Source organism: Schistocerca serialis, chromosome 12, assembly GCF_023864345.2.
Source record: "Schistocerca serialis cubense isolate TAMUIC-IGC-003099 chromosome 12, iqSchSeri2.2, whole genome shotgun sequence".
NCBI lineage: Eukaryota > Metazoa > Arthropoda > Insecta > Orthoptera > Acrididae > Schistocerca > Schistocerca serialis.
The window spans coordinates 78,445,780-78,473,433 of record NC_064649.1 but is presented as its reverse complement, the minus strand read 5'-3'; the positions used below and the strand labels follow the sequence as shown (position 1 = coordinate 78,473,433).

The following is a 27,654-nucleotide window of genomic DNA, read 5'->3' as shown; positions in this document are numbered from 1 at the left end:
GATAGACACAATAAAAAACACACAAATTTCAAGCTTTCGCAACCCAAGGTTACTTCATCAGGAAAGAGGGAAGGAGAGAGAAAGTTGAAAGGATGTGGGTTTTAAGGGAGAGGGTAAGGAGTCATTCCAATCCCGGGAGCGGAAAGACTTACCTTAGGGGGAAAAAAGGACAGGTATACACTCGCGAGCGCGCGCGCCCACACACACACACACACACACACACACACACACACACACACACATATCCATCTGCACATATACAGACACATGTCTGCCTGTGTCTTACCCTCTCCCTTAAAACCCATATCTTTTCGTCTTTCCCTCTCCTTCCCTCTTCCCTGATGAAGCAACCTTGGGTTGCGAAAGCTTGAAATTTGTGTGTGTGTTTGTGTTTTTTTTTATTGTGTCTATCTACCAGCACTTTCTCGTTTGGTAAGTCACAGCATCTTTGTTTTTATATATATATATATTTTCCATGTGGAATGTTTCCCTCTATTATATTCATATCATGAATGGAATGTTATCTACTCAAGATGATTTTCTCAATGTAGGTCCTTTAGTGCACTGTCAAATTATTTGCACAATGAAAATAATCAATTATTGACAATATATTGTAACATAAATGAATAGATATAACATCTACTCACCAAGAAGTGGTAGGAGAACACATACACAAAAAGGTTTAACTTTTACAAGCTTTCAGAGCCAGTGGCTCCTCCTCCTGGCAAAAGAGTTGAGGGGGAAGGAAGAGGGGTGAAGGAAAAGGATTGGAGAGGATAAGGAAAAGGGGTACAGTTCAGAAAAACCACCCAGATCCCGGGTCAGGGGAGACTTGCCAGATGGGATGAGAAGGAAAGACTGATTCTTGGGAATTACACTGGATGAGATTTAAAACCAAAGAGCTTAACAGTGGAATACACCTTTCCCTTCAACCCTCTTTCCTACCCTTCAACTCTTCTGCCACAAAAAGGAGCCACTGGCTCCAAAAGCTTGTAAAATTTAAATCTTTTAGTGCGTGTGTGTTCTCCCGCTGCTGCTTGGTGAGTAAGTTTTTTATCTATCCATTTACATTAAATTCTTTGCACAATATCATATCTCCCATTCCATCTTCATTTATTTCCATATTCCTTTCCATAATGTTGTCCTTAGATTTCTTTCCTTTGTATAGTCTCCTGTGTGTTTTCTCCCATCTTTCAGCATTCCCTTCTAATACTGACTTAGCATCTGAACTGTTGATATTCATACATCTGCTTTTATTCTCCAAAAATTTCTTCAATTTTCTTGCAATCAGCATTTAACCTTATTATATCTACTTGTGTTTCTGCAGCTTTGCATTTCACCTCTACACAAGAAATGGAATACTTACAAAAGGAAAGCCTGGGGAGATGTGGAAGTATCTACAAAAGTGTCTGATTTCAACAGATAGGATGTCTACAGATTATCGGTTTCATGGCTTCTGGTGATCAAGCAGCAAGTAACAAGCCAAACATACCACATGAATAATATAGAATAATTTCCAGGAAGCTATCTGGGAAAGCACTGCATTAGTGTCTGATGATGACGATGATGATGATGATGATGATGATGTGCTTGATAATTGGCCCACTCCTTGCATGACCCGGTGTCAGTAAGGAACCAAAACAGTGGCATATCATGAGCCCTTGAGAAATTTTATCTGATAAATTCACTTCTTCAGAAAAAACATTAAACACACCCATTTACATGCAGATGTGACAGTGACTAACAACAGTTTTCTCTCACCAGAACCCTCCTGAAGAAGATCCCAATGAATATGATGAAACATTGAGTTAACAGAAGTAAAAGGAGAAAACTGTTGCAGCCTAATCACCCAGAAAATTTTGCTTTCATTGGTAATGGTGTATGCAAGGTTTCATATTTGGCTGATTATTAATGCAGCTCCCTCACTTTGTTAATGAATAGTTTATCCCATTCCACATCACTGGAGGTTTTCCCTCACAACAGGACAAATAAAATACACCAAAATAATGAATGTGTGAAGGAATTTCCCCTATGTTTATGTATAGTATTAGAGACAAAATGTTGAATACCTAATCTAGGATGGCTCTTCCATGATTTAAAATTTACTCACCAAAACACAGATCTGTCACATTAGTCTCTCTTCCAGCCCACTCACTGGCCTATCTGTTAAATTTCTGACATTACAACTTGATAATGAGTTCAGCTGGGAAGGGCATACCACAGAATTGCTGAAGCACCTAAACAAGTCTGTATTTGCAGTGAGAATGAAGTCAGGTATAAGAAATTTAAATATATAAAAATAAAACTTGCATACTTTGCTTACTTTCATTCTATTATGCCATGTGGGATCATATTCTGGGGTAACTCATCAAACTGAACAAAAGTTTTTAACGTGCAAAAGCATGGGGTGGAAATTCAAGATCATATAGAAGCCCGTTCAAGGAACTTGGTATTCTAATCACTGCTTCTCAGTATATTTATTCCTTAATGAAATTTGTTGCAAGTAATATGTATCTATTTCCAACCAATAGCTCAAAATATAGCATCAATACTAGGAATAAGGACAATCTACATAAAGACCTAAAATGACTTACCTTGGTCCGAAAAGGGGACTAATATTCAGCAACACACATTTTCAATAAATTTCCAGCAACTATTAAAGCTTTGGTTTCAGATAAAGTACAGTTTAAACAGAGCTTGAAAGATTTTTTTGATAGGTAACTCCTCCTATTCTATAGATGAATTTCTTAACAGGGACTGTAAGACCAACTTCAGTAAAAAGTCTGTTAGATTTCGGTCACAACAGTAAGGATTAGGTATTTTGTGTATGACAAACTTATTAAAAACGCATTACTATATTTCATCCTGACAGGTTATTAATTCTGTAAATATTAGCAGTTCCAGTTTACTGTAATGTATTAACATATTTTGACAATCTCCTGACAAATGATCAGTGCAGGTAGCATTATATTCAAATGTTTTATGTTACACTTTCTCACTTGTTCCACACCCATGAGAATTATCTCATTTTTGGATCTATGGAACGAAAACTGAATCTAATCTAATTTAATTTCTCTTTGCATAACACAGTACTATGTACCCTTGAGCATAGAGCCTTTTACTGTAGACATTAGAAGAAATTGTGGATCTGTGGTGTTGGCTCGTACTATAATTTTTCTATCACTGACCTTACCAAATTGTTTATTATATTAGGTTAGAATTACACTGAACAAGAAATACTTTTTTAGATAAGCCAAGTGAAAGTCATAACTTATAAAAAAAGGTTGCCTAATTTTCAAGCTCAAGAACATTATAACTGTATAAATACATTCCTAATTGTATCAAAAGGAAAATTCTGCCCAAAAAGTACTAAGTTATGAGACGGAATTGCTGACCAGTAAATCCATTCGGGAGGCAAAATATGTACTACTGCAGACAGACACATATAAAAGTGACACCACTGCTGCTTATGGAACTGTGTTTTGATAAGGTTAACAGAAACAAATTATTACAGATTCTGGCAGTAGATCAGGTTCCCAAGCAAGTTATCAAAAATATTTACAAAATGTAGAGAACAAATTAACCTGTATAAAGAGAGGGCAAGTTATCAGAATATGGCAGAATCCATGCTGGAATATAACAGGGAAAATAGCCGGTACAGAGTGAGACCTGCATGAAAAATAAAATACTGGGGAGAGTGGACACATTCAAATATTTAAGCTATAAATTATCTTTTATGCGAGAAACAGCTCTAAATGAAAAAGCTACCACATGTAGAAAAACAATGGGAATCATTAATAATGCAATAAAACATTCCCTAGTCCAGAAATACACCACATTACGCCTTTATAACAGCAGCGTTGTGCTGTGGCAGCGAATCCAGACAAAAAGGCAAAAGATGCAAAACGATAAACAGTCTGTCAAATGAAATTCTTGAGACAAACAACTGGTTACACCAAAGGAAATCACAAAAGGAATAAAGATGTTTTGAAGGCACATAGAGTGAAGTCCATCACAAATTGTATACAGAACTACCAAAATAACTGGAGAAAATATCTACAAGTCCATTTTACACTAAAACCACAATGGTGTAAGATCACTTCGTCAACCAATGGAAAGATGGCAGGAGAACTTGTTGGTGACACAGTAACAGTATTATAGAACCTACTCTTGGAAGGAAGAAGAAGAAATATTTGTTTGTTTATTTACTTGTCGGCATCAAAACAGTATCAGTGACTTCTGTATGTTCTCTATGTAACAAGCATAGGATCTCTGTGATTCTTAGCCCTAAGTTTAAGTTGCACAGTAAGAATTTTCAGCTCAGTATATACCTTCAAGTCATTGAAGAGAGCGACCTGCTTTTCGTACTCTGCTTTGACGTCAGCATTCAGGCGTGTCGCGAGCTGCATCTTCTTGACGGCTTCTGCGTACCTCTCCCTCTCTCCCTTGATCCTTTCCTCCATGGCATTTACGTCACGCTGCAGGTGTTCCACCTCCATGTTGCGGATGTTCAGCATGTCCTTTGTAAGGGCTACAACCTCCTTCAATGATGACACCTGAAATCCATATTACAAGAGCAAATATTTGAAAACCCGCTAATAACAAAAAGAAACAGAAAACTGTAATAGAAGAAAGGGCGTGTTTGAATACAGTGGAACACTTAGTTTATTGGGGATTCAACTACACAAGAATGTGTGTATGTGTGTGTGTGTGTGTGGTGTGTGTGTGTGTGTGTGTGTGTGTGTGTGTGTGTGTGTGTGTGTGGCGGGGGGGGGGGGGGGGGGGGGAACAATGTGGACCCTGCAATAAGGGGCAGCCTGAAGAATTCTGTAATCTTTCATATACCAAAATAATAGTTTTTAGGGAATAACAGAAAATAGGAAAGAAAATTGAGGATCTGTTAGATGATCATGAGTTTGGCTTTAGAAAAGGTAAAGGCACCAGAGTGTCAGTTCTGATGTTGTGGTTGATAATGGAAGCAAGAGTGAAGAAAAATCAAGACATGTTCACAATATTTGTTGACCTGGAGAAATTGTTCAAGAATGTAAAATGGTGTAAGATGTTCAAAATCTTGAGAAAAATAAGGGTAAGCTATAGGGGAAGGCAGGTAAGATACAATATGTACAAGAACCAAGAAGGAACAATAAGAGAGGAAGGCCAAGAATGAAGCACAGAGATTAAAATGGGTGTAAGACAGGGATGTAGGCCTTCACCCCTGCTATTCAATCTATATGTCAAAGAATCAATGGCGGGAATAAAAGAAAGGTTCAAGAGTGAGATTAAAATTCAAGATGAAAGGATATAACGCCAAGATTTGCTGATGACATTGCTATCTCAGTGAAAGTGAAGAAGAATTACAGGATTTGTTGAATGGATTGGACAGTCTAATGAGTATAGAATATGGATTGAGAGTAAATCAAAGAAAGACTAAAGTAATGAGGAGTAGGAGAAATGACAACAGTAACAAACTTAACATCATAACTGGTGACCTTGAAGTAGGTGAAGTTATGGAATTCTGCTACCTAGGCAGCATAATAACCCAGGACATACACAACAAGGAGGACATAAAATGCAGACTAGCATTGGCAAAGAGGGCAATCCTGGTCAAGACAAGTCTACTATAGTTCAATTCTTTTACCTTGTCGGTTCGCGCATGCCCGCCCAGATGCGGGAGATTGCTGCATTGCCAGATCTACGCACCAAGAGAAGCAGCACCATAGTATAGTTCGCAAACTTACGTTTAGGGGGGAGTGCGCAATTTATGAAGTAAAGCCACCACGGCCGCAATAACCCTTTCGCTGCTACAGAGACGTGCTCCACGCATTCCACGCTGTGCGCGATTTTGTCATCACTGCACTGCTCGCCTGTGCAGACACATGGTGTTTCGACTGCTTTGACACACTTTATCATTCGATTTCACAAAAACTATTTGGCCCAAAAATTTGATTTTTACACATCTTCTTGACTGATACCTTCCTCCCATAAATGACTTAATTTTGTTTCGATGTTCAACGCAGTTATTGTGCAGCGTTAGATGTAGTAAACCATTGCATGAAATTTTGAAGAGTTTGCAGAGGTAAAAGTCCATAGCGTATAATTTCCGTATGGTCAATTTTAGTTGCCACCAGAAATTTCAAAAAATTACATTCAAACGAATAAAATTCATGCAGTAAGACACTTCGATGTTGTTTTTAAATAAAGAAAATATTAAACTCCAAAGAAGGTTTGATCTCAGAACCTTTCGCTTAGCAGCCATACACTTTAACCATTACGCTAACGCAACCCGTCATTTAATATATCTCCCGGCGGAGGACTTTAAATATCACACAAAATACTGACAAACACTGTTGGTATGACTATGAATTACTCACGTTTTGTCGAAGTACAATAGGAAATAAACAATTACTGCTGTTCTTTATTGTGAAAAAGCGGTTAGTGAGAATGATACAAACACCTTTCCTTGCTATCACCTGAATTAGGAGGCTTATTGCTTGTTTGGTTTAATTAATTAATAGAATATGAAGTGATTGGTATAAAGAATGCGTTTTTCAAACTTTCTATAAAAGAAAGTCTGCTATCAAGACATTGCTTTTGTTCAATTACTTTATTTATGACTGAACGTTTCGAAAACTGAAGACACTCGTCCGTGCCCCGCACTGCAGTCGAGCTCTGGCAACGTCGTTCTCTGTTCATTGGCTGACTGTTTAGTGATGTCAGATACGCAGAACGAACCTAAACTCGGCCGCCATCGTAAATGACATGCACTTTAGTATCAAACAGGGCCTTAATTTGAGGACAAAATTTTTGATAATGTATGTTTGGAACACAGCCGTGTACGGTAGTGAGACATGAAGTATGGGGAAACTGGAACAGAAGGGAAAAGAAGCATTTGAGATGTGGTGCTACAGAAGAATGCTGAAGATCAGGCAAGGAATGAGGAGGTTCTCCACAGAATTAACAAAGAACGCAATATATGGAAAACACTGACAAGAAGAAGGGACAGAATGGTAGGGCATCACTGGGGAGGTGGCAACCAAATGACTATTCAAGTTGGCATGTACAGTCTATGAGACTTGAAAACATAGGCAAGGAGAAGAGAAAGGATGATAGGACATTTGTTAAGAAATCATGGAATAACCTCCATGGTACGTGAGGGAGCTGTAGGGGGTAAAAACTGAAAACTGTAAAGGAAGACAGAAATTCCAGCAAATAAGTGAGGACACAGGTAGCAAGTACTACTTTGAGATGAAAAGGTTGGCACAGGAGAGGAATTCTTGGTAGGCTGCATCAAACAAGTCAGAGGTTTTTTTTTTTTTTTTTTTTTTTTGTGGGGGGGGGGGGGGGGGGAGATATGAGATATACATGGTCAGAAAAAAATGCAACACACTCAAGGACAGTGTCCTCTGGCACTAGGGTGTGATATGTGTATTTTAAGGGTTGTAGTGTTAGTGATTCATTTGTCGCTGTTATCGTTGATCAGATGGCACTCAGGAGGCCCGTCTACACACCCTTTATTTTGAATCCGCAGGCAATAACAGTGATGAGTTTAGAGGCGAACAGTGTTACCAACATTTACTCTATGATGGAACAATGCCCCAGGGATGAATACATACTCCTGTGGAACAGCTTGAACCATCTGAACGTGGTCGCATTGTGGGCTTGTGGGATATCTTGACAGATTGCTGCACATGTTGGACACAGTGCATTAGTGTGTGTTGCTGCTTTCGGCATTGGTTTGTGGAACATTTCATGTCTGCGGATAAGGTTCTGGATGTCTGTAGATTACATCTACGTCTACATCTACATACATACATACTCCGCAATCCACCATACGGTGCATGGCGGATGGTACCTCGTACCACCTCCGATGAACACTCACCATCGAGGACAACTTACTGGGTTCTATTACTTAAGAAGTCTTCGAGCCACTCACATATTTGGGAACCAATCCCATATGCCTGTACCTCAGTTAGGAGTCTGCAGTGGTGCACCGAGTCAAACGCTTTTCGGAAGTCAAGGAATATGGCATCCATCTGATACTCTTCATCCATGGTTCGCAAGATATCATGTGAAAAAAGGGCAAGTTGTGTTTTGCAGGAGCGATGCTTTCTAAAGCCATGCTGATGCATGGACAGCAACTTATGTGTCTCAAGGAAATTCATTATATTTGAACTGAGAATACGTTCAAGAATCCTGCAACAAACCGATGTTAAGGGTATTGGTCTGTAATTTTGAGGATCCGTCCTTCTAACCCTTCTTATATACAGGAGTCACCTGTGCTTTTTTTCAGTCACTCGGAACTTTACATTGGGCAAGAGATTCACGATAAATGCAAGCTAAGTAAGGAGCCAATGCATTAGAGTACTCTCTGTAAAACTGAATTAGAATCGCATCAGGACCTGGCGATTTATTTATTTTCAACCCATTCAGCTTCTTCACAACCCCAGGGATGTATATCACTATGTCCTCCATACGGGAATCTGCACGAGACTCAAACGGCGGTATGTTTGTACGATCCTCCTGCATGAAAGGTTTCTCAAATGCTAAATTTAAAATTTCAGCTCTCGTTTTGCTGTCTTCCATTGCCAGGCCAGACTGATCAGTGAGTGACTGGATGGAAGCCTTTGACCCGCTTACCGATTTTATGTAAGACCAGAATTTCCTTGGGTTTTCAGCAAGATCTTTTGCTAAGGTATGACGGTGGTAGTGGTTGTATGCTTTGTGCATCGCTCTTTTTACAGCACCATGAATCTCTACTAACTTTTGCCTGTCCTCATTCTCCTGATCTTTCTTGTACCGCGAGTGCAACTGTCTTTGCTTCCTAAGCATTCTCTGAATTGTGCTGTTAAACCACAGTGGGTCTTTTCCATCCGTAACCCACTTTTTTGGCACATACTTCTCCAATGCGTGATTTCCAATGTGTTTAAAATTTTCCCATAATTCTTCCACGTCCATCATACCGGAAGTAAATGAAGTCAATTCATTTGCTAAGTGGGATGCTAACAACTGCTTATCCGCTCTTTCTAGTAAGAATACTCTCCTAGCCTTCTTGACTGAATTTTAACCTTTTGAAACCATAGTCATAATGATAACATCATGATCACTAATCCCTGTCTCAACACTTACACCGTCGATGAGGTCTGGTCTGTTTGTGGCTACCAGATTTAAAATATTTCCATTGCATTGGCTGTTGATTTAGCTGCTCAAGACAGTTTTTGGATAATGTGTTCAAAAGTAATTCACACGACGGCTTGTCTGTACCACCTGTAATGAATCCATAGACATCCCAGTCTATACTTGGTAGGTTGAAGTCCCCTCCGACTAATATAGCATGATCCGGGTACTTCTGCAATACAGAGTGTAGACTCCCTTTGAATGGTTCTATAACTGTTACGATGGAACCTGGTGGCTGGTAATAACACCCAACAATTAACTTTATTTCTCCTAGCCCTGTTAAACATGTCCAGATAACTTTGCAATCACACTCTACTTCTCGATTACAGCTGCACATCATGTTTGACGTATTGCACAAGCAGTGGTGGCCAACCAAACACCACCCAGGGTCAAAATCTGGGGACGTGTCACCAAGGATGATTTTGAACTATCTGCAGCAGGATTAAGATCACATGTGCCTCTTGCTGGACTTCCACTGACACCATGACACCGCCAAGCATGGCTCCTGTTGTGTCATGAAAGAATCAGCTGTAGAGTAGAATGGTGCTCTGTTGCCTTCAGTGATGAGAGTAGTTTGTGCCTGTATGCAAGTGTTGGATGTGCATGCATATGGTATAGACCTGGTGACCTGCCTATTCCAGAGTTCATTCACCTACGACATACAGATCCCATTCCAGGCTTCTAGGTGAGGGACCATCAGTTGCAACTCATAGTCACATTTGGTGTTTCTGCAGGGTAAAGTAACCACTGCCTGCTACATTGCACAGGTTGTTATAGCCATGCTACAGCCATTTCTTTGACAGAAAGGTGATGTGCTTTTTCAGCAGGACAATGCATGTCCACATATGGCTATTGTGATGCAACATGCTCTTCGTAGTGTACAACAACTGCCCTTCCTCTGCATTGATGCGACTGTTAGGCACTCATTACTGTGACATGTGTTTCATTTAGTCTGAGCTTATTATCATATACTTCTACAATGATGAACTGCCTGTCACCTCACTTATCAATAAAATGACCTCATCCTTGATGTTGTTCCATTTTTTTTCTGGCATGTAGTTTGCATGCTAAAAATATAAATATACCTCTAATCAGATGAAACTATAACTGCAACTTTGTCCCAATGGGAATGGTAAAAAACAATTGTATAATTGAAGTGAAAACTTAGCAGAGTAGCACGGTGATTAGCACACTGGACTCACATTTGGGAATACAACGGTTCAAATCCACATTCAGCCAACCTGATTTAGGTTTTTCATGATTTCCCTAAATTGCTTAAGGCAATAAAATTAAGGAATAAAAACATCAGCAGAATTCAGGCAGCTGAGATGTGATTTGTTCCTAACATGGCAGGGAAGAGAGAGGGATAGAAGCCTGAATGAGGATATCCAAAAATAGGCTCAAGTTATAGGACTACAAGACAAAATAAATTAACAGTGGCTGAGATGATACACGATACATGGATGCCAACAGGCTAGCAAACCAATTGAAAATGAAGTGCCTGGAAGAATTCTGGAAAGTGTCGTAAATACTTTAGAGAAACTTGAATCTTGGCGCTAGACTGAAACTAAATGTAACTTAAAACCAAATTGATGTAATTTGAAGATGAATCATTTGAATGAAGTGAAAAAAAGATTACTTGCAATGATCAGAATAACACAGAAGCAAACCAAATGAAGTTCTTAGGCCAAAATCTTGATAAAAATTTAAATTGGAAGGTACACATAGACTACTTAGCAAACAAATTTAACATCCTAGCTTTTGCAATGTATGTAGACATCAAAAATATAATCTATCATTCTTGCTTTGAGTCAGTTACTCGTTATGGCATAATCTTCTGTGGAAATTCAGCAAATGTCATGAGACACCTAGTACTACTAAAATTAAAAAAATAGGAACATGTGTATTGACAAACAACAGGCATCATGATGACAACTGTTAAAAAAATCTAAAAATACTATCTATTCCTTCCCTTTACATGTAAGAGGTATTGTAATTATTATGTAAAAAATCAACATGTACTTCACTCTTTCCATTTCAGCCACAACTACAGCACTCACCACAGAGAGAAATTTAAACTCCCATCACATGGCTTAAAACTCTATACCCAACCATCAGCATATATGGGGTAAAAATTTACAGTAAAATAAAAGGTTGTAATATATTTAACATGGAGTTAGGTTTGCTGAGAAGATTACTTTAGACCTCTCTGATGGAAAAGTGTTACTATTCTACTGAAGAATTCTTTGATGGTAGTTTTACAGTTTAAACAAGGAAATTATACATTTACTTTCGTATACTGAAAACATTAGTATGTAATTGTGTAGGAATATCTCAGAAATGCAAATAAAATAAATTAAACACTGTGATATGTCTCTAATGCATAAAATCAACAATGATTTGAAATCATATGTTATGAGATGACTAAATCTATCTATCTACCATGTAAGGACTAATGTATGATTTGAAATGCAGAGGCAAAACACCAGAGGATGACCAAGAGTGAGGTACAAGGATATGGCAAAAACCAGAGCAGAAAGGGACAGCACTGAAGAGGGAGAGAAGTTTAAGGACTGTAATTGAAAAAGAAGCTTCGCTCACTGACCCACAAAATAAGATGGAATGATGTGGGATATGATGATAAATACCAATCAGCCTCAATTTCTGTTTTCAATTTCATAAATTCTGCATAAAGTTAGCTAGTAGTTGAGGTCAAACAAAAATATTATAATTTGACATGTTGCCTGTCGATGTTCACCTTGGGATCCTTTGCTGAGCACTAATTGACTGTCAGCCAAAGCTCAGGAGAAGGGCACCAACAAACAAAAAGTCAAAAACTGGCTTGCAAAATCCTCAACAGTTTTGTACACTATCAGTAAACCTCTGATTCCTTAAAGAATTTAACTACCATGTATAAAACAACTGCAAATGTCTGATTACTTTACAAATAAGTTAATGTGCTAAATATTTCATAATAAACAAGTTAGTGAGAAAAAGTATAGAAAAGGTTTGGAATTATTCTTAATATTTGTCAGAAGTCACTAAGTGCTTCACTTATGAAACATTGGATGAATATACACTCCTGGAAATTGAAATAAGAACACCGTGAATTCATTGTCCCAGGGAGGGGAAACTTTATTGACACATTCCTGGGGTCAGATACATCACATGATCACACTGACAGACCCACAGGCACATAGACACAGGCAACAGAGCATGCACAATGTCGGCACTAGTACAGTGTATATCCACCTTTCGCAGCAATGCAGGCTGCTATTCTCCCATGGAGACGATCGTAGAGATGCTGGATGTAGTCCTGTGGAACGGCTTGCCATGCCATTTCCACCTGGCGCCTCAGTTGGACCAGCGTTCGTGCTGGACGTGCAGACCGCGTGAGACAACGCTTCGTCCAGTCCCAAACATGCTCAATGGGGGACAGATCCGGAGATCTTGCTGGCCAGGGTAGTTGACTTACACCTTCTAGAGCACGTTGGGTGGCACGGGATACATGCGGACGTGCATTGTCCTGTTGGAACGGCAAGTTCCCTTGCCGGTCTAGGAATGGTAGAACGATGGGTTCGATGACGGTTTGGATGTACCGTGCACTATTCAGTGTCCCCTCGACGATCACCAGTGGTGTACGGCCAGTGTAGGAGATCGCTCCCCACACCATGATGCCGGGTGTTGGCCCTGTGTGCCTCGGTCGTATGTAGTCCTGATTGTGGCGCTCACCTGCACGGCGCCAAACACGCATACGACCATCATTGGCACCAAGGCAGAAGCGACTCTCATCGCTGAAGACGACACGTCTCCATTCGTCCCTCCATTCACGCCTGTCGCGACACCACTGGAGGCGGGCTGCACGATGTTGGGGCGTGAGCGGAAGACGGCCTAACGGTGTGCGGGACCGTAGCCCAGCTTCATGGAGACGGTTGCGAATGGTCCTCGCCGATACCCCAGGAGCAACAGTGTCCCTAATTTGCTGGGAAGTGGCGGTGCGGTCCCCTACGGCACTGCGTAGGATCCTACGGTCTTGGCGTGCACCCGTGCGTCACTGCGGTCCGGTCCCAGGTCGACGGGCACGTGCACCTTCCGCCGACCACTGGCGACAACATCGATGTACTGTGGAGACCTCATGCCCCACGTGTTGAGCAATTCGGCGGTACGTCCACCCGGCCTCCCGCATGCCCACTATACGCCCTCGCTCAAAGTCCGTCAACTGCACATACGGTTCACGTCCACGCTGTCGCGGCATGCTACCAGTGTTAAAGACTGCGATGGAGCTCCGTATGCCACGGCAAACTGGCTGACACTGACGGCGGTGGTGCACAAATGCTGCGCAGCTAGCGCCATTCGACGGCCAACACCGCGGTTCCTGGTGTGTCCGCTGTGCCGTGCGTGTGATCATTGCTTGTACAGCCCTCTCGCAGTGTCCGGAGCAAGTATGGTGGGTCTGACACACCGGTGTCAATGTGTTCTTTTTTCCATTTCCAGGAGTGTAGTTTGAGTAATGTGCACTTCATTTTGAGCAAAGACTAGTTATTCATGCATCTAAATGTCTATGACATATCTCCTGAATTATGTGTTGTATAATGAAGTAATTTTGCAGGTATAGTCAGTGGTGTATGTGGATACTGCCTGCAGGCTGTGTTGTGCATAGAGTTAGTAGTAAAATACTAATAAATTAAAAAGTCATGTCTGATGTTGAAGTTTTGCTGCACGAACAGTGAAAATGTAGAAAGTGATAAACTTTCATTTTATAGGGAGTGCCAGGTATAAATAGTTTTTAAATGTTTGAAACTACATTAAAGTTTGTTGGAAGTCACTAAGTACTTTCATTATCAAATATTCGATGAATAAAGTCTGGATATCTGCACACTGTCAGTCATATTGCCTTGAGACAAACATGCAGGTTCTAACTACAATGCTTGCCTTATTGAGGTTAACTTTTAACGTAAGAGTATATCCCTTAATGAATATATTGCGACAGCTTTTAAATTTTGTAATTCACTAAATAATTACATGAAATATTGAAAATCAAATTTTTGTTATCCCTGCAAGCTGTCAGACAGGCAACCTGTAACTGACACAGGGTTCTCGGTTAGTTGCTTAGTGATATAGATAATTTATTTTTCACTAATTTTTTGTTAAATCATTTAAGCTTCCAAACATATCTACATTCATATCCATACTCTACAAACCATTGTGAGTGCATAGCACAGGTTACTTCCCATTCATTGAACAAGGGTCAACTCTCCATTCGGTTTGTACATGCACTATGTGATCAAAAATATCCGGACACCCATAAAACATGTTTTTCATATTAGGTGCATTGTGCTGTCACCTACAGCCAGGTACTCAATATCAACTACATCAGTAGACATTAGACATCGTGAGAGAACAGAATGGGGCGCTCCGCAGAACTCATGGACTTCGAATGTGGTCAGGTTATTGGGTGTCACTTGTGTCATATGTCCGTACACGAGATTTCCACACTCCTAAACATCCCTAGGTCCACTCTTTCTAATGTGGCAGTGAAGTGGAAATGTGAAGGGACACACACAGCACAAAAGCGTACAGGCCAACCTTGTCTGTTGACTGACAGAGACTGCTGGCAGTTGAAGAGGGTCATAACGTGTAAAGGCATCTATCCAGACCAACACACAGGAATTCCAAACTGCATCAGGATCCACTGGAAGTTCTATGACATTTAGGCGGGAGGTGAGAAAACTTGGATTTCATGGTTGAACGGCTGCTCATAAGCCACACATCACACCACTGCTCATAAGCCACACATCACGTCGGTAAATGCTAAACGATGCCTCTCTTGGTGTAAGGAGCATAAACATTGGACGATTGAACAGTGTAAAAATGTTGTGTGGAGTGACAAATCACTGTACACAATGTGGTGATCTGATAGCAGGGTGGGTAAGGCGAATGCCTGGTGAATGTCATCTTCCAGTGTGTATAGTGCCAACAGTAAAATTTGGAGGAGGTGGTGTTACGGTGCGATCACGGAGGGGGCTTTCACCCCTTGATGTTTTGCATGGCACTATCACAGCACAGGCCTACTTTGATGTTTTAAGCACCTTCTTGCTTCCCACTGTTGAAGAACAATTTGGGGATGGCAATGCATCTTTCAACACGATTGAGCACCTGTTCATAATGCACGGCCTATGGCGAAGTGGTTACATGACAATAACATCCCTGTAATGGACTGGCCTGCACAGAGTCCTGACCTAGAATGTTTTGGAATGCTGACTTCATCGCAGGTCTCACTGACTGACAGTGATACCTCTCCTCAGTGCAGCACTCTATGAAGAATTGGCTGCCAGTCCCCAAGAAACCTTCCAGCACTGAATTCCAGCATTACCGATGGAGGGTGCCACAAACTTCTAAGTCATTTTCAGCCAGGTGTCTGTACACTTTTGATCACAGAGTGTAATGTGGCTGCTATTTGCGAGTATTTGTGTTACCATTATTTTTATGTCACATTTGACTGTTGTTGTAGATGTGATCTTTTCCATGAAGGCTGGTTTGATAAGCTCTCCATGCTAGTCTACCCTGTGCAAGTCTTGTCATCTCTCCAAAGCTAGTTAACTAGGGATGATGGTTATCACTGAAACAACCAGCTTTCAGTTATATCAGTTTTTCACCACACTAGTTTAGTCTGACTGCTAAAACCACTCAAAATAACTGGTTTCTGAAATAACAGTTTCTCAGCTGCAACACACAGCAACAAGGACATTATTGTCTCAGCAATGCTGTACCAGTTCTTATGCCATGTGTTTGTTCCTCGTTTCTGTCGGCACTGTTATTACAATAGCACTGATCATTTTTCACATTTTCTGGAATAGCACAACATTTCAAACCAATGCAAATTCTGCAGATAAAAATTAATCCTTTTTCAAAAATGGTTTATTTAAAAATGAAAAACTTTAGCACTGCTGTTATGGCTGATTGATATGTCTTAGTAAAAAATAAAAACACCTGTTATAACTGAAACCAAACAAATACCTTCAAATACAGGTTATTCAGGACTAAAATATGGATATCAGTTTTAACCAGTTGGTTTTCCCATCCCTACTGCAACCTACATTCATTTGAACCTGACTAGTATATTACTTCCTTGGTCTCACTCTACAATTATTACTCCTTTGCACACTTCCCTCCATTACCAAACTGATAGTCTCTTGATGTCTCAGAATGTATCCTATCACCCGATCCCTTCTTTTAGTCTCGTTGTGCCACAAAATTCTTTTTCTCCTGATTGGGGTGAATAGTTCTTTATTACTTACTCAATATAACCAACTAATATCCATCATTCTTCAGTAGCATCACGTTTCAAGAGCTTCTATTCCCTTCTTGTCTGAACTGCTTCACATCCATAAATCTATATTTACACCTATACTTTGTGAACCACTGTGAAGTACACAACAGAAGGTACATTCCACTGTACCAGTTATTAGGTCTTTTCCCTGTTCCATTCACCTATGGAGCACAAGAGAAATGATTGTTTAAATGTCTATGTGCATGCTGTAATTAATCTAATTTTGTCTTCACGGTCCTTATGGAAGCAATACATAGGGAGTTGTAGTATATTCCAAGAGTCATCATGTAAAGCTAATTCTTGAGACTCCCTTAGTAGTCTTTCTCAGGATAGTTTCTGTCTATCTTCAAACATCTGCCAGTTCAGTTGTTTCAGCATCTTAATACACTCTTCCATGGGTCAAACAAACTTGTGACCATTCATACTGCCCTTTTCAGTATACATTCAGTATCCTCTGCTAGTTTTATTTGTTACAGGTCATACATTTGAGCAATATTCTAGGATGAGTCACATGAGTGATTTGAAAGCAGTCTCCTTTGTAGACTGATTGCATTTCCCTACTATTCTACCAACAAACCAAAGTCCGCTAACTGCTTTACTCCCAAGAGACCTATGTTATAGATACACTCCAGATAAATACCTTCAGAAAAGGCTTCCTATCGCTAGACTTGCCATATTTCTTGGGTCCAGCCCAGAACATATATTTGAAATTAGTTAAAGCAGCTTATTGGAACATTAACTTTGTTTATTCTATTGTATTTTTCACTGAACATCACTTTTTTTCAGAAATGCTGCTCATCTCTAGCTGTGTGCATGAAAACATAGCCTCTTTAGCAGCAGAAGGCAGATCAGTGTTATTCCCATCTTTGGCTTTAAAAAAAAATTCTTACATTTGGTGACGCTATAGCATGAATAACATTCCTATGTTTAGCTGATTTCACGTGGTCTTTAACAGCACTCATTCCTTTATGCACAACAGAAAATTCTCCAGTACATAGCATGCTGTAAACACCCTATTTGTTACTGTTATTACACAACTTTAAAAACTTTTATTCCAGCTACATGTTAACATGAAATAGACACTTTCTTTTGCCCATTGTTAAATAATGAGATGAAAAATTAATAGAGATAAAATGATCAAAAAATTACATGTGAGCTACTTCACACTTCAAAATGACATAAAGACATTGATCGTGTGAAGTTGTGAAATGCATAAGTTAAAAGTTGTCGCAGAACTGTTAGCTGCACCTCCCCATTGATGATAGCACTTGCTCCATGGTTGGCTGAGAGAAGCATCACCATAAAAAATGTTTAAAAACATGATGTCAAACACATAGCCCTAAGGTTTAAAAAAAGTTTCTCGTCAGTCACAAAATTCTCAAGCCCCGGACATTTTTGCACTCCTGGATATTACCCCAGACAGTGCTAAAAAACTAGGACTGTCCGGGCTAAACCTGACATATAGTAAGCCTATTATCACTTCAATTTATATTCAATGTCAAAGATTTTCTTTATTTCAGAAACACTTTTCTTGCTGTTTCCAGTCCACATTCTATATCTCCACATTTTGCTTCCACTTTACTTTGGCAATTATCAGTTATTTTGTTGCCCAAGTAGCAAAACTCATCTACTATGTTTAATATCTCATTTCCCAAGCTAATTCCATCAGTAATGCCTTATTAAATTCCAACAAAATGGAATTACAAACATTGGCAGTGAGCAGGTATTGATTTAAATCAATGGAGAAAATTGAAAATTTGTGCCAAACCAGGATTTGGACCCAGGTCTCCTGCTTACAAAGAAGATGCGCTGGCCATTGTGCCATCCAGACTTTGCAACCGCACTACCTTAGCATGCCTCCTATCAGTCCCATATTCTCAACTTATCCACACACTACTAACGTACTATTCGTGTCCCCCTTCCCCATTATGCTCAATACTGAAGGCATTTCATCAGTTTCCATAAGAGTTTGAGCCTGGTGTGCATCTTCACTGAAGAGATCAATGGATGCCTGAATTACATGCGAGCTACTTTACACTTGAAAATGACATAAAGACATTGATCGTGTGAAGTTGTGAAATGCATAAGTTAAAAGTTGTCGCAGAACTGTTACCTGCACCTCCCCATTGATGATAGCACTTGCTCCATGATCAAAAAGTCAGTATAAATTTGAAAACTTAATAAACCACGGAATAATGTAACTAGAGAGGTAAAAACTGACACACGTGCTGGGAATGACATGGGGTTTTATTAGAACCAAAAAAAAAAGTTCACAAGATGTCCAACAGATGGCACTGGACAGCAAAATGTCAGTGACTGCGCATGACAATTACATATAGAAGGAGCTGTAATGAGAGAGAGAATCAGATGCGCCAGCAGTCGCTGCATGTTGACGTTACGTGAAAAGGCGCTTTTAGTGAAGCTGTATTATCAGAATGGGGAATGTGCTAGTTCAGCGTTACGATCCTATCGCCATAGGAAGGGGATTTGAATGAGTAAAGGTCTGTTGACAAATGCAGCTGTGGCGAGAATGATTTCAAAGTTCGATGCCACAGGTTGTTTAGACGATAGACCCCATAGTGGCCGACCGAGCACAAGGCGTAATGATGCTGAGACAGTTCAGGAAGAAATGGAGACTGTAGCGGGTTCGTCTATGCATGTGGAAGTCAGCGCTCGTGCAGTCGCACGCCGCACCAGCATTCCATACACTACTGTTTGGTTGGCACTTAGGCGTACCCTCCGATGCTATCCGTACCAAATCTATTGGCATCATGAACTGTTACCTGGCGATTTAGTGAAGCGGAGGGCATTTGCGGTGTGGGTGTTTCAAACGATGGCGGAAGATGACGATTGGTTGAGTAACATGTTGTGGACCGATGAAGCTCATTTCACGCTCCGAGGGTCTGTCAACGCCCACAACTGCAGAATCTGGGCCACCAAAAATCCTAGAACTGTCATGGAAACTCCATTGCATGACAAGAAAGTCACGGTATGGGTTGGATTTACCACATCTACCATTATCGGGCCTCTTTTCTTCTAGGAAATGCGTGATTCTGGTTTTGTAACTGCTACCATGACGGGTGAGTGGTACGCCGATATGTTACAGAATCGCATCATCCCCAGCCTGGCTGATAAACACCTGCTGGAACGTACGATGTTTATACAGGATGGCGCTCCACCCCATATTGGTAGACGCGTGAAAGATCTCTTGCGCGCATCGTTTGGTGATGATCGTGTGCTCAGCCGCCACGTTCGTCATGCTTGGGCTCCTAGGTCCCCAGACCTCAGTCTGTGCGATTATTGGCTTTGGGGTTACCTGAAATCGCAAGTGTATTGTGATCGACCGACATCTCTAGGGATGCTGAAAGACAACATCCGACGCCAATACCTCACCATAACTCTGGACATGCTTTACAGTGATGTTCAAAACATTATTCCTCAACTACAGCTATTGTTGAGGAACGATGGTGGACATATTGAGCATTTCCTGTCTTACTTTGTTATGCTAATTATTGCTACTCTGATGAGATGAAGTGCCATCTGTCAGACATTTTATGAACTTTTGTATTTTTTTGGTTCTAATAAAACCCCATGTCATTCCAAGCATGTGTGTCAATTTGTACCTCTCTATCTACATTATTCCGTGATTTATTCAGTTTTCAAATTTATACTGACTGTTTGATCACCCGGTACATGTTGCCATGAGTAATTAGGATAATGGGCAGGGGCACTACATTAGTAGTGGGTGTATAAGTTGAGGATTTGGGCTAACAGGAGGTATGCTAAGGTAGTCCATGCAACTGCCATTTTCAACTTCCTCCATTGATTTAAATTAATGCTCACTCACAGTCAATGTCTGTAATTCCCATGCGTGTCAATTCACTGTGGCTGCTGGATCAAAATGGTGTCTGTTCTTTTGGACACGTCCAAAAGAACAGTCACCACATACACACATATATATTATTTAATTCAGCTACATTCCATTACACTTGTTTTACTTTCATAATTATTCATCTTACAACCTCTTTTCATAACACTACCCATTGCGTTTAATTGCTCTTCCAAGACCCTTACAATCTATGAGAGAATTACAGTGTCATCAACAAAACTCAAAGTTTTAATTTGTTACCCCCTTAAATTTTTATTTCCTTTCCAAACTTTTGTTTGGTTTTCTTTGCAGCTGTTTGTACAACATCATGATTACATTTTGATTAACAAATGTGTGGGTTGCATCTACATACATCCAGCAGTGGACGAATGGTGATGGGCATGATAGCGCTCAGGAAAAGTAATATATGTACAAAATATAAAGCAGAACATGGGGGCAGACCTGGTTGAGGAGTGCCTTGTTCTTGAGCTCTTGGCTGTTGCACACGGCATCCTTGTCACGCAGGAGCTCCGAAGCCTTTGCCAGAGCTGCTCGCAGTTCGTCCAGTGAGTCATTGCCCTTGGTGGCAGCAGCCAGCTTCTGACGCAACTCTGCCAGCTCACTCTCTTGCAGCTGCAAGCGTTTCTCAAACCCTTCCCGCTCTGCAGTATTTGTCTGGAAAAGAGGAATGAATGCATTATTGTATATGCCTGATGTAATTGATATAATAATTGGTTCATTAGGCTTCTGTTATGCAGCTGGAACCCAAAACATAATTGTGCAAAAAGAAATATTTCTGCAGTAAATTTTCAACTGTGGAGCCAACACCAGTTATGAAATATGCCATTTTTAGAGGCTTGCTATGTGCAATGTGTAGTATATCATTAGGAAAAGCCATGGCACACTCTTAGGCTCTTCAAGAAATGAGAGATATTCACATGAATATAGAGAGAAAAACTATTATTTTAAGTTAACTGAGCTAGAGTTGACATTGTCACTAGTCTTCTGTTAATGCAGAGCCAACAATATTGTACGGACATCGTCACTTGCTGTGGTGGACGTGTTACTCCGTGCAGCTGCTGATGGAAGGTCTTATGGTGGCTCACGAAGGAAGAACCAAAGAGCCTGTATTAGCAATGAACATTATGCAAAATGTAACATATGTGACTTACTCTGTTGCATACAGACCGGAGAGAAGAAGGGGCACGGAGCTCATTGTAAAGTACATTTTACTAGTGCTTAATTTGACAATATATGGTTGAAAAGGTGGTATTCCGGTTATGAATGCTTTATGTAGTTTGAGAAGAGAAGTGAGCTCTTTTCCCAGCTAACACACAAAATCTTCAGGGAAGAGAATCAGAGTGAGGTGAAGAAGATTATCAGGTGGAACTGAATAGCATGAACAGCTCTACAAGATAAATTTATAGGCAACCATAGTATCCAGAAGATATTAACGAAAAATTGAATCTACAAAAGTCATCTACTATTCTGAGAAGATGTATGTAACTGGTAGGTTTGATTGATTGATTGATTGATTTTTATCGCCAAAAACAAAACATTTACAGGGATGTAAAGCTTGTATAAGCAAAGTCAATAAATGTACAAACAACAATGACAATAAATACACAAATAATTAATCTATGTTAGAAATTATGCTCACAGAAATCTTCCATTGTATAAAAACAATTTTGAATTAATAAAGTTCTTACAAATATTTTAAATTTTTTCAGCTCCAGACTCTTAACTGACTCTGGTAGTTTATTACCTAGCTTTACAGATGTGTGTTTGAAGCTGTTTAGAGTTTTGGTACATGAGCAGTAGTCTTTTCTTACATCATTGCAGTGTCATGTGTTATAATTATGTACCCCTGCAAGCACCAGGCACAAGACAAGCGTTCAAACCATCATAGCAAGCATATCATCCTCTTTTCATATGACACAAACAAACATGTCAAGCATCAAATTGCCTGGTGCTCTGTATTATGAGGGCTATTCAGAGACTAAAGTTCTGTTACTTTATGAAAAATGCTAATGCATTACAAGTTTATTCTATTATATACAACTTAAAGCTAAAATGTTAGCTATTTTGTACGTAACTTTCTCCTAAGGCGTGAGTTTTTCAGTGCCCTCATAAAATTCTGCCACCTATGGGGTAAGCAGCTCTCAGGTTTACACAATGAGCTACTGTGGTTGTACTTTGACAGTCTCCTTCAACTCGTCATCATCTTCAAACTGCTGTGACTCTAGTAATTCTTTCTTCTTGAGAAACAGTTGGAAATCAAAGGATGACAAATCAGTGCAGTATGGAGGATGATCAGACGATTCCCATTTCAAACCCTTAAGCAAGATTTGTGTGCATGTGGCTGTATGTGGCCTAGTATTATCATGCCCAAAAATGATGCCGGAACTCAACATCCTATGTGTTTTGTTTTGGATGGCGCTTCTGAGCTTGTTTAGAGTTTTACAGCAAATTTCGGAGTTTAATGTAGTGCCTCTTTTGATGAGATCAACAAGGAGTACACCTTTCCTATCCCAAAAACAGTTGCCATTAGCTTTCATGCAGAAAAAGTTTGGTGGCACTTTAAAGAATTATATGTCCACCTACTGTGGGCTCATTCCATTGATTGGTTTTTTTTGCTTCCACACTGACACATGCAACTCATGTGTCATCTCCTGCCACAATGTGACTAAGGAGTTCCTCTCCTCCTACATCATACTGCATCAGAAACATTAATGCAGCTACCAAATCTTTTCATTCTATGGATGTCAGCTGGAAGCATTCCTAGAACTATGCAAGGTGGATGATGTGGTTTTAACCTTTTATAAAAATGAAATAAGGAATCTGCAGCAGTACCTATGTTGGAAAAATTATGGTATTTCTAAACCAGACTGCAAAGTGCTAATAAGGCAGTTTACAGGCCATTGCAGAAATTGTGCATACATGCCTAACACTGTTAGGTGTGCACACATACACTATGAGTTCAGATTAGTGTGTTATAGACAGTTGTGGCTTGTTAACATATATTAGAGCCACAAAACAGAATGAAGAGAAATCCTTCTCAGACACACAGCAAAGCAAGCCTAGTAAATGGCCTCATGGGTAAGGAGGCCTCCTTATCAGAATGAAGAGTATAGACTCACCAGTGAGTTGAATAAGAAAAGGAAATATTGTACATGCAACTGAAAATATGAAGTATGTTTTTACATTTTAGGTCTCAAGTCTTGGATAGATTGTATTATGTATTGGAAATTACAGGATAGTGTACACCAAATGCTCTGTCATTAACTGCACCAGGCAACAATTTCAAAACTCTCAGAGACAACAGATTGTCAGATGCAGTGGGGTGTTGGAATACCATCAATATGATATGAAAGTTGCTGTGGCCTTCTCCACCAGACATCACGGTGCCTAGAGTACCAGCAACCAAACCGACAGCCTGCAGCCGCGGGTTGCCCGCTTTGCAGGCACACCGAAGCACTACACAACCGACAGGCAATATTGATTAATTGCCACAACAACAACAACACCACAGCAAAGACACCAGCAGCCACCAGGGGCCACTACTGGCCCACATAAACATAAGGAAGAGGTCGCTGCAAATCCTGGAACTATTTCCACACGTCAAGCCACGTGATGGAAAATAGTTCTGAGGTACCCATCCGCCCAAGGCCGGCACTCGGCCGCACATTGGCAGTTCATCGACTGCCAGCAGACATGGATAGCTGCTGCCCCGGCAGCCCGGCTTGGATCTTGTCGCTAATCTCTGGATTAGGCTTGGTATATCAGAGAAGTCTATGGCGGAGACTAGTACGAAATTATTTCAGTTGTTTTCTATACTATTCTTGTATGTAGTTGTGATTTGAAAACAGATCACTGTTTTGTGTTGGTGTTATACTTGGAGAATTTGTTTTGGTTAATTGAACAGTCCAATAAATTGTTTTTGGACTTAGATCATTAGTTTCTTCTGCTTATGCAGACATATCAAAGGTAGATTGTATATTGTAGATTGTATTTTATTGATCCTGTTGTCTACATAGCAGCTTATGCATAAGACATTGGACAAGTCAAGTTATAAATATACAGTCTGAAAGTAATTTCAAGGCATACATATTTAAGCTTACAATAATACACTTTACACGTAAGTATTTATATAACACATTTCATAAATATAAATATTCTTCAATGGAGTAGAAGCAGTAATGCTGTAAATATGACTAGAGATTTTCCAAATGTATTGACCTCAGTGATAGCTTTTATGTTTTCAGGAAGTCTGTTATAAAGCTTAACTCCCATGTGAAAAGTACCTTTTTGGCACAGTGCTGTGCTGATTTGAGTCATATGTAAGTTTCTGTTTTGTCCGGTAAAGTGCTCATGTATATCACAGTTTTTTTGTAGTCTCTGGTCCTTGCCTATTACATTTAATTTAAAGAACAAAAGGGTTTACATAATGTATACACATGGTAATGGGGGAATACCAGATTTCTTAAACAGGGGTTTACAAGAGTCTCTAGACTTGCACCCAAACAAGATTCTAATGGCCCTTTTTTGTAGTTTAAAAGTGCTATTAGCTATTTTAGAGTTTCCCCAGAAGGTGACCCCATATCTAAGACGAGAATGAAAGTACGCATGATATGCATTCAATACTGTTTTCTCACTACAGCATGATTTTAATGAACAAAGAAGATAACATGTTTTGCTCAGTTCTGCATTGAGATATTCAATATGCTTATTCCATCTGATGTTACTCTGCAGCCAAAGTCCTAAGAATTTGGTTTCAGTACTGTTACCAACTGGTTCATCATTGATAGGGACTGATGGGATAAACATGTCCTTATTAGGAACATTGTGGAATTTTAGAGCAACGGTTTTCTTACTGTTTATTACAAGCTGATTACTCTGTGCCCAGCTGCTAAGTTGTTTCGTGACCGTGTTTACTGTCTGCTGTAACTGTTCATCGTCATCTCCTTTTAGTAGAATCGTGGTGTCATCTGCAAATATGATTGATTTGTGTGCATCAATATTTAAGCTTAGATCATTTATGTACAGAAGAAACAGAAGGGGTCGCAATACAGATCCTTGGGGTACACCACATTTTATTTGTTTATAGTCAGATAAGTGATTAGACACAGTTTTTAGTTCAATATTTGTGTGCTTGATGCATACTGCCTGCATATGATTTGTCAGGAAGGACCTGATCCACTTGTTGGACAGACCTCGAATACCATATCTTTCTAGCTTTGATAGCAGAATTTTATGGTCCACCATGTCAAAAGCTTTTGACAAGTCAATAAAGACTCCTATTGTTTCCGGTTTTTTGTCCATCAGGTTTAGGATGGAATTAATGCACTCATAGACAGCAGTTGTCGTTGACAGGGTGAAACTGACGAAAAATGGGATTTGCAGCACATACGTGATAACCAAGCTTATCAGCCACAAGTTCATACAACACTGCCTCTGATATAAGAGGGAAATTGACAATTCTGTGAAATGAATTGATAATTTTCTCTGATTTTGTCAATAACATTTTCAACAAGTTCATCCATCCTTTCCAAATAAACAGTATCATTTTCATACTGCTCTATCACTCATAATGTTCTATCTGCACACTGCACAAAATTCACTACAAATGTCAACAGCTTTCTTTTTGTTTTGCATGTTGAGAATGGATCACAGCACTTAATTCACAGTTGGCAGGGCTTTTTATGATAGTGGCCATTTTGATAGTGTAAATGACAATTCAATAACCTTCCTGCAGTGCTGACAAATTTGTAGTCTCATATTTAGACCAGCGCCACAGCTGTGCTAAAATCACTCCACTGTCTCCACTCCTCCATGCACCAGACAGCATCAGAACTTACTTTCCAAACAGCCCAATTATCTATATAGTTGTACTAAATAAATATAATTTATTTCTCCAATAGTGGAGTAAGAAAACTTATAACAGAGTTCAGATGAAGCTTTACAGTTTTTGCACATCTTATTTCCTAAAATGGAGAACTTTATCTTGAAGATTATGTTCTTTCTAACTTAGTCATACATCAACCCAATTCCTCCCCCCTCCATCCCTCTCTTCTTTATTATTTTAGACCTGATGTGTAAATAGTTTATAACATGAGCACATTATAGTGGATAATTTTTGTTGGCAGTAAGCTTTCATGACACACAAACACAAATTCCTTGCACTAAACAGTGCACTCTATTGCAGTATTCAGCACATGCTACAGCTTTACATTGTCTTTTCATAGGAGATGCAAATGTATGTTATAAGATTAATGTCTCCAATATCAGCTATCTTAACAATTTTTTGTTATTTATCCCTCCTGTGATGCCAGATGAACATGGAAATCTTGTAATGTTCAGAGTAGAAGAAGTTATATTTTACTGAACAATATATGAAATTTGTTGCAGAAGAAATGATTCATATTCATTTACAAATGTTTAATATATGTTGGAGCATTTCGACTCCAGCATAATCGAGGCTGCACCAGTGAATAAGACCATACTAATTGCAGTGGCACAGTCAGAATATAATTTAATTTCAGATGCAGAAGCTCAGAGCTCCAGGAAGTCAAAAAACTCTGATCTGAATACATATATATATTGGAAAAGGGGGAACATTATAGCAAACAAGAAGGGCATTCAGTAAGTAATGAACACCTTTTTTCTGTAAGCAGGTTGGTTTTATTCAGAATTCATCATATTATTCCCCACTCCTCTGGTTAAAAAACCCTTTTTTTTTCAACATAATCATCATTCAATGTGATAGCCTTATGCTAGCTTACGGGGAGGGCCCGTATGCCTGCATGGTATCTCACTCTGCTGGTCAAAATTGGAGCCGATGTTTTACTGCATCAATGACCTCCCCATCATCCATGTACTGCTTCCTGCAGAGTGCACCCTTCATTGGGCCAAACAGATGGAAATCAGAAGGTGTGAGATCCGGACTGTAGAGTGCATGAGGAAGAATAGTCCAATGAAGTTTTGTGAGCTTCTCCTGGGTGTGCAGACTTGTATAAAGTCTTGGATTGTCACGGAAAAGGAGTTCATTTTAATTTTTGGGGTGATAAACAAACTGAAATCATTCTTCAGTTTCCTGAGGGTAGCATGATACACTTCTGAGATGATTGTTGCACAATGAGGGAGAACTTCAAACAGAATAACTGCTTCAAAGTCCGATTGAGGGTGCAACTTTGAACTTTTTCTTCAGAGGGGAGGTAGTGTGGCACAACTCCATGGATTGCCATTTGGTTTTCTGTTCAAAGTGATGGTAAAAAGGAAGAGG

The 27,654-nt window shown here is 39.8% G+C and overlaps 1 protein-coding gene across 1 annotated transcript in view; it reads right to left on the bottom strand.

Annotated features, from left to right (window-relative positions):
* LOC126428435 (uncharacterized) overlaps positions 1-27,654 on the bottom strand; it is a 76,017-nt gene that overhangs the window by 6,121 nt on the left and 42,242 nt on the right. The window contains exons 3-4 of the mRNA XM_050090360.1: positions 20,835-21,047; positions 4,332-4,556 (exon numbers count right to left, since the gene is read on the bottom strand). Of these exons, the coding sequence (XP_049946317.1) occupies positions 4,332-4,556; positions 20,835-21,047 (438 nt within the window). The remainder of the gene's footprint in view (positions 1-4,331; positions 4,557-20,834; positions 21,048-27,654) is intronic.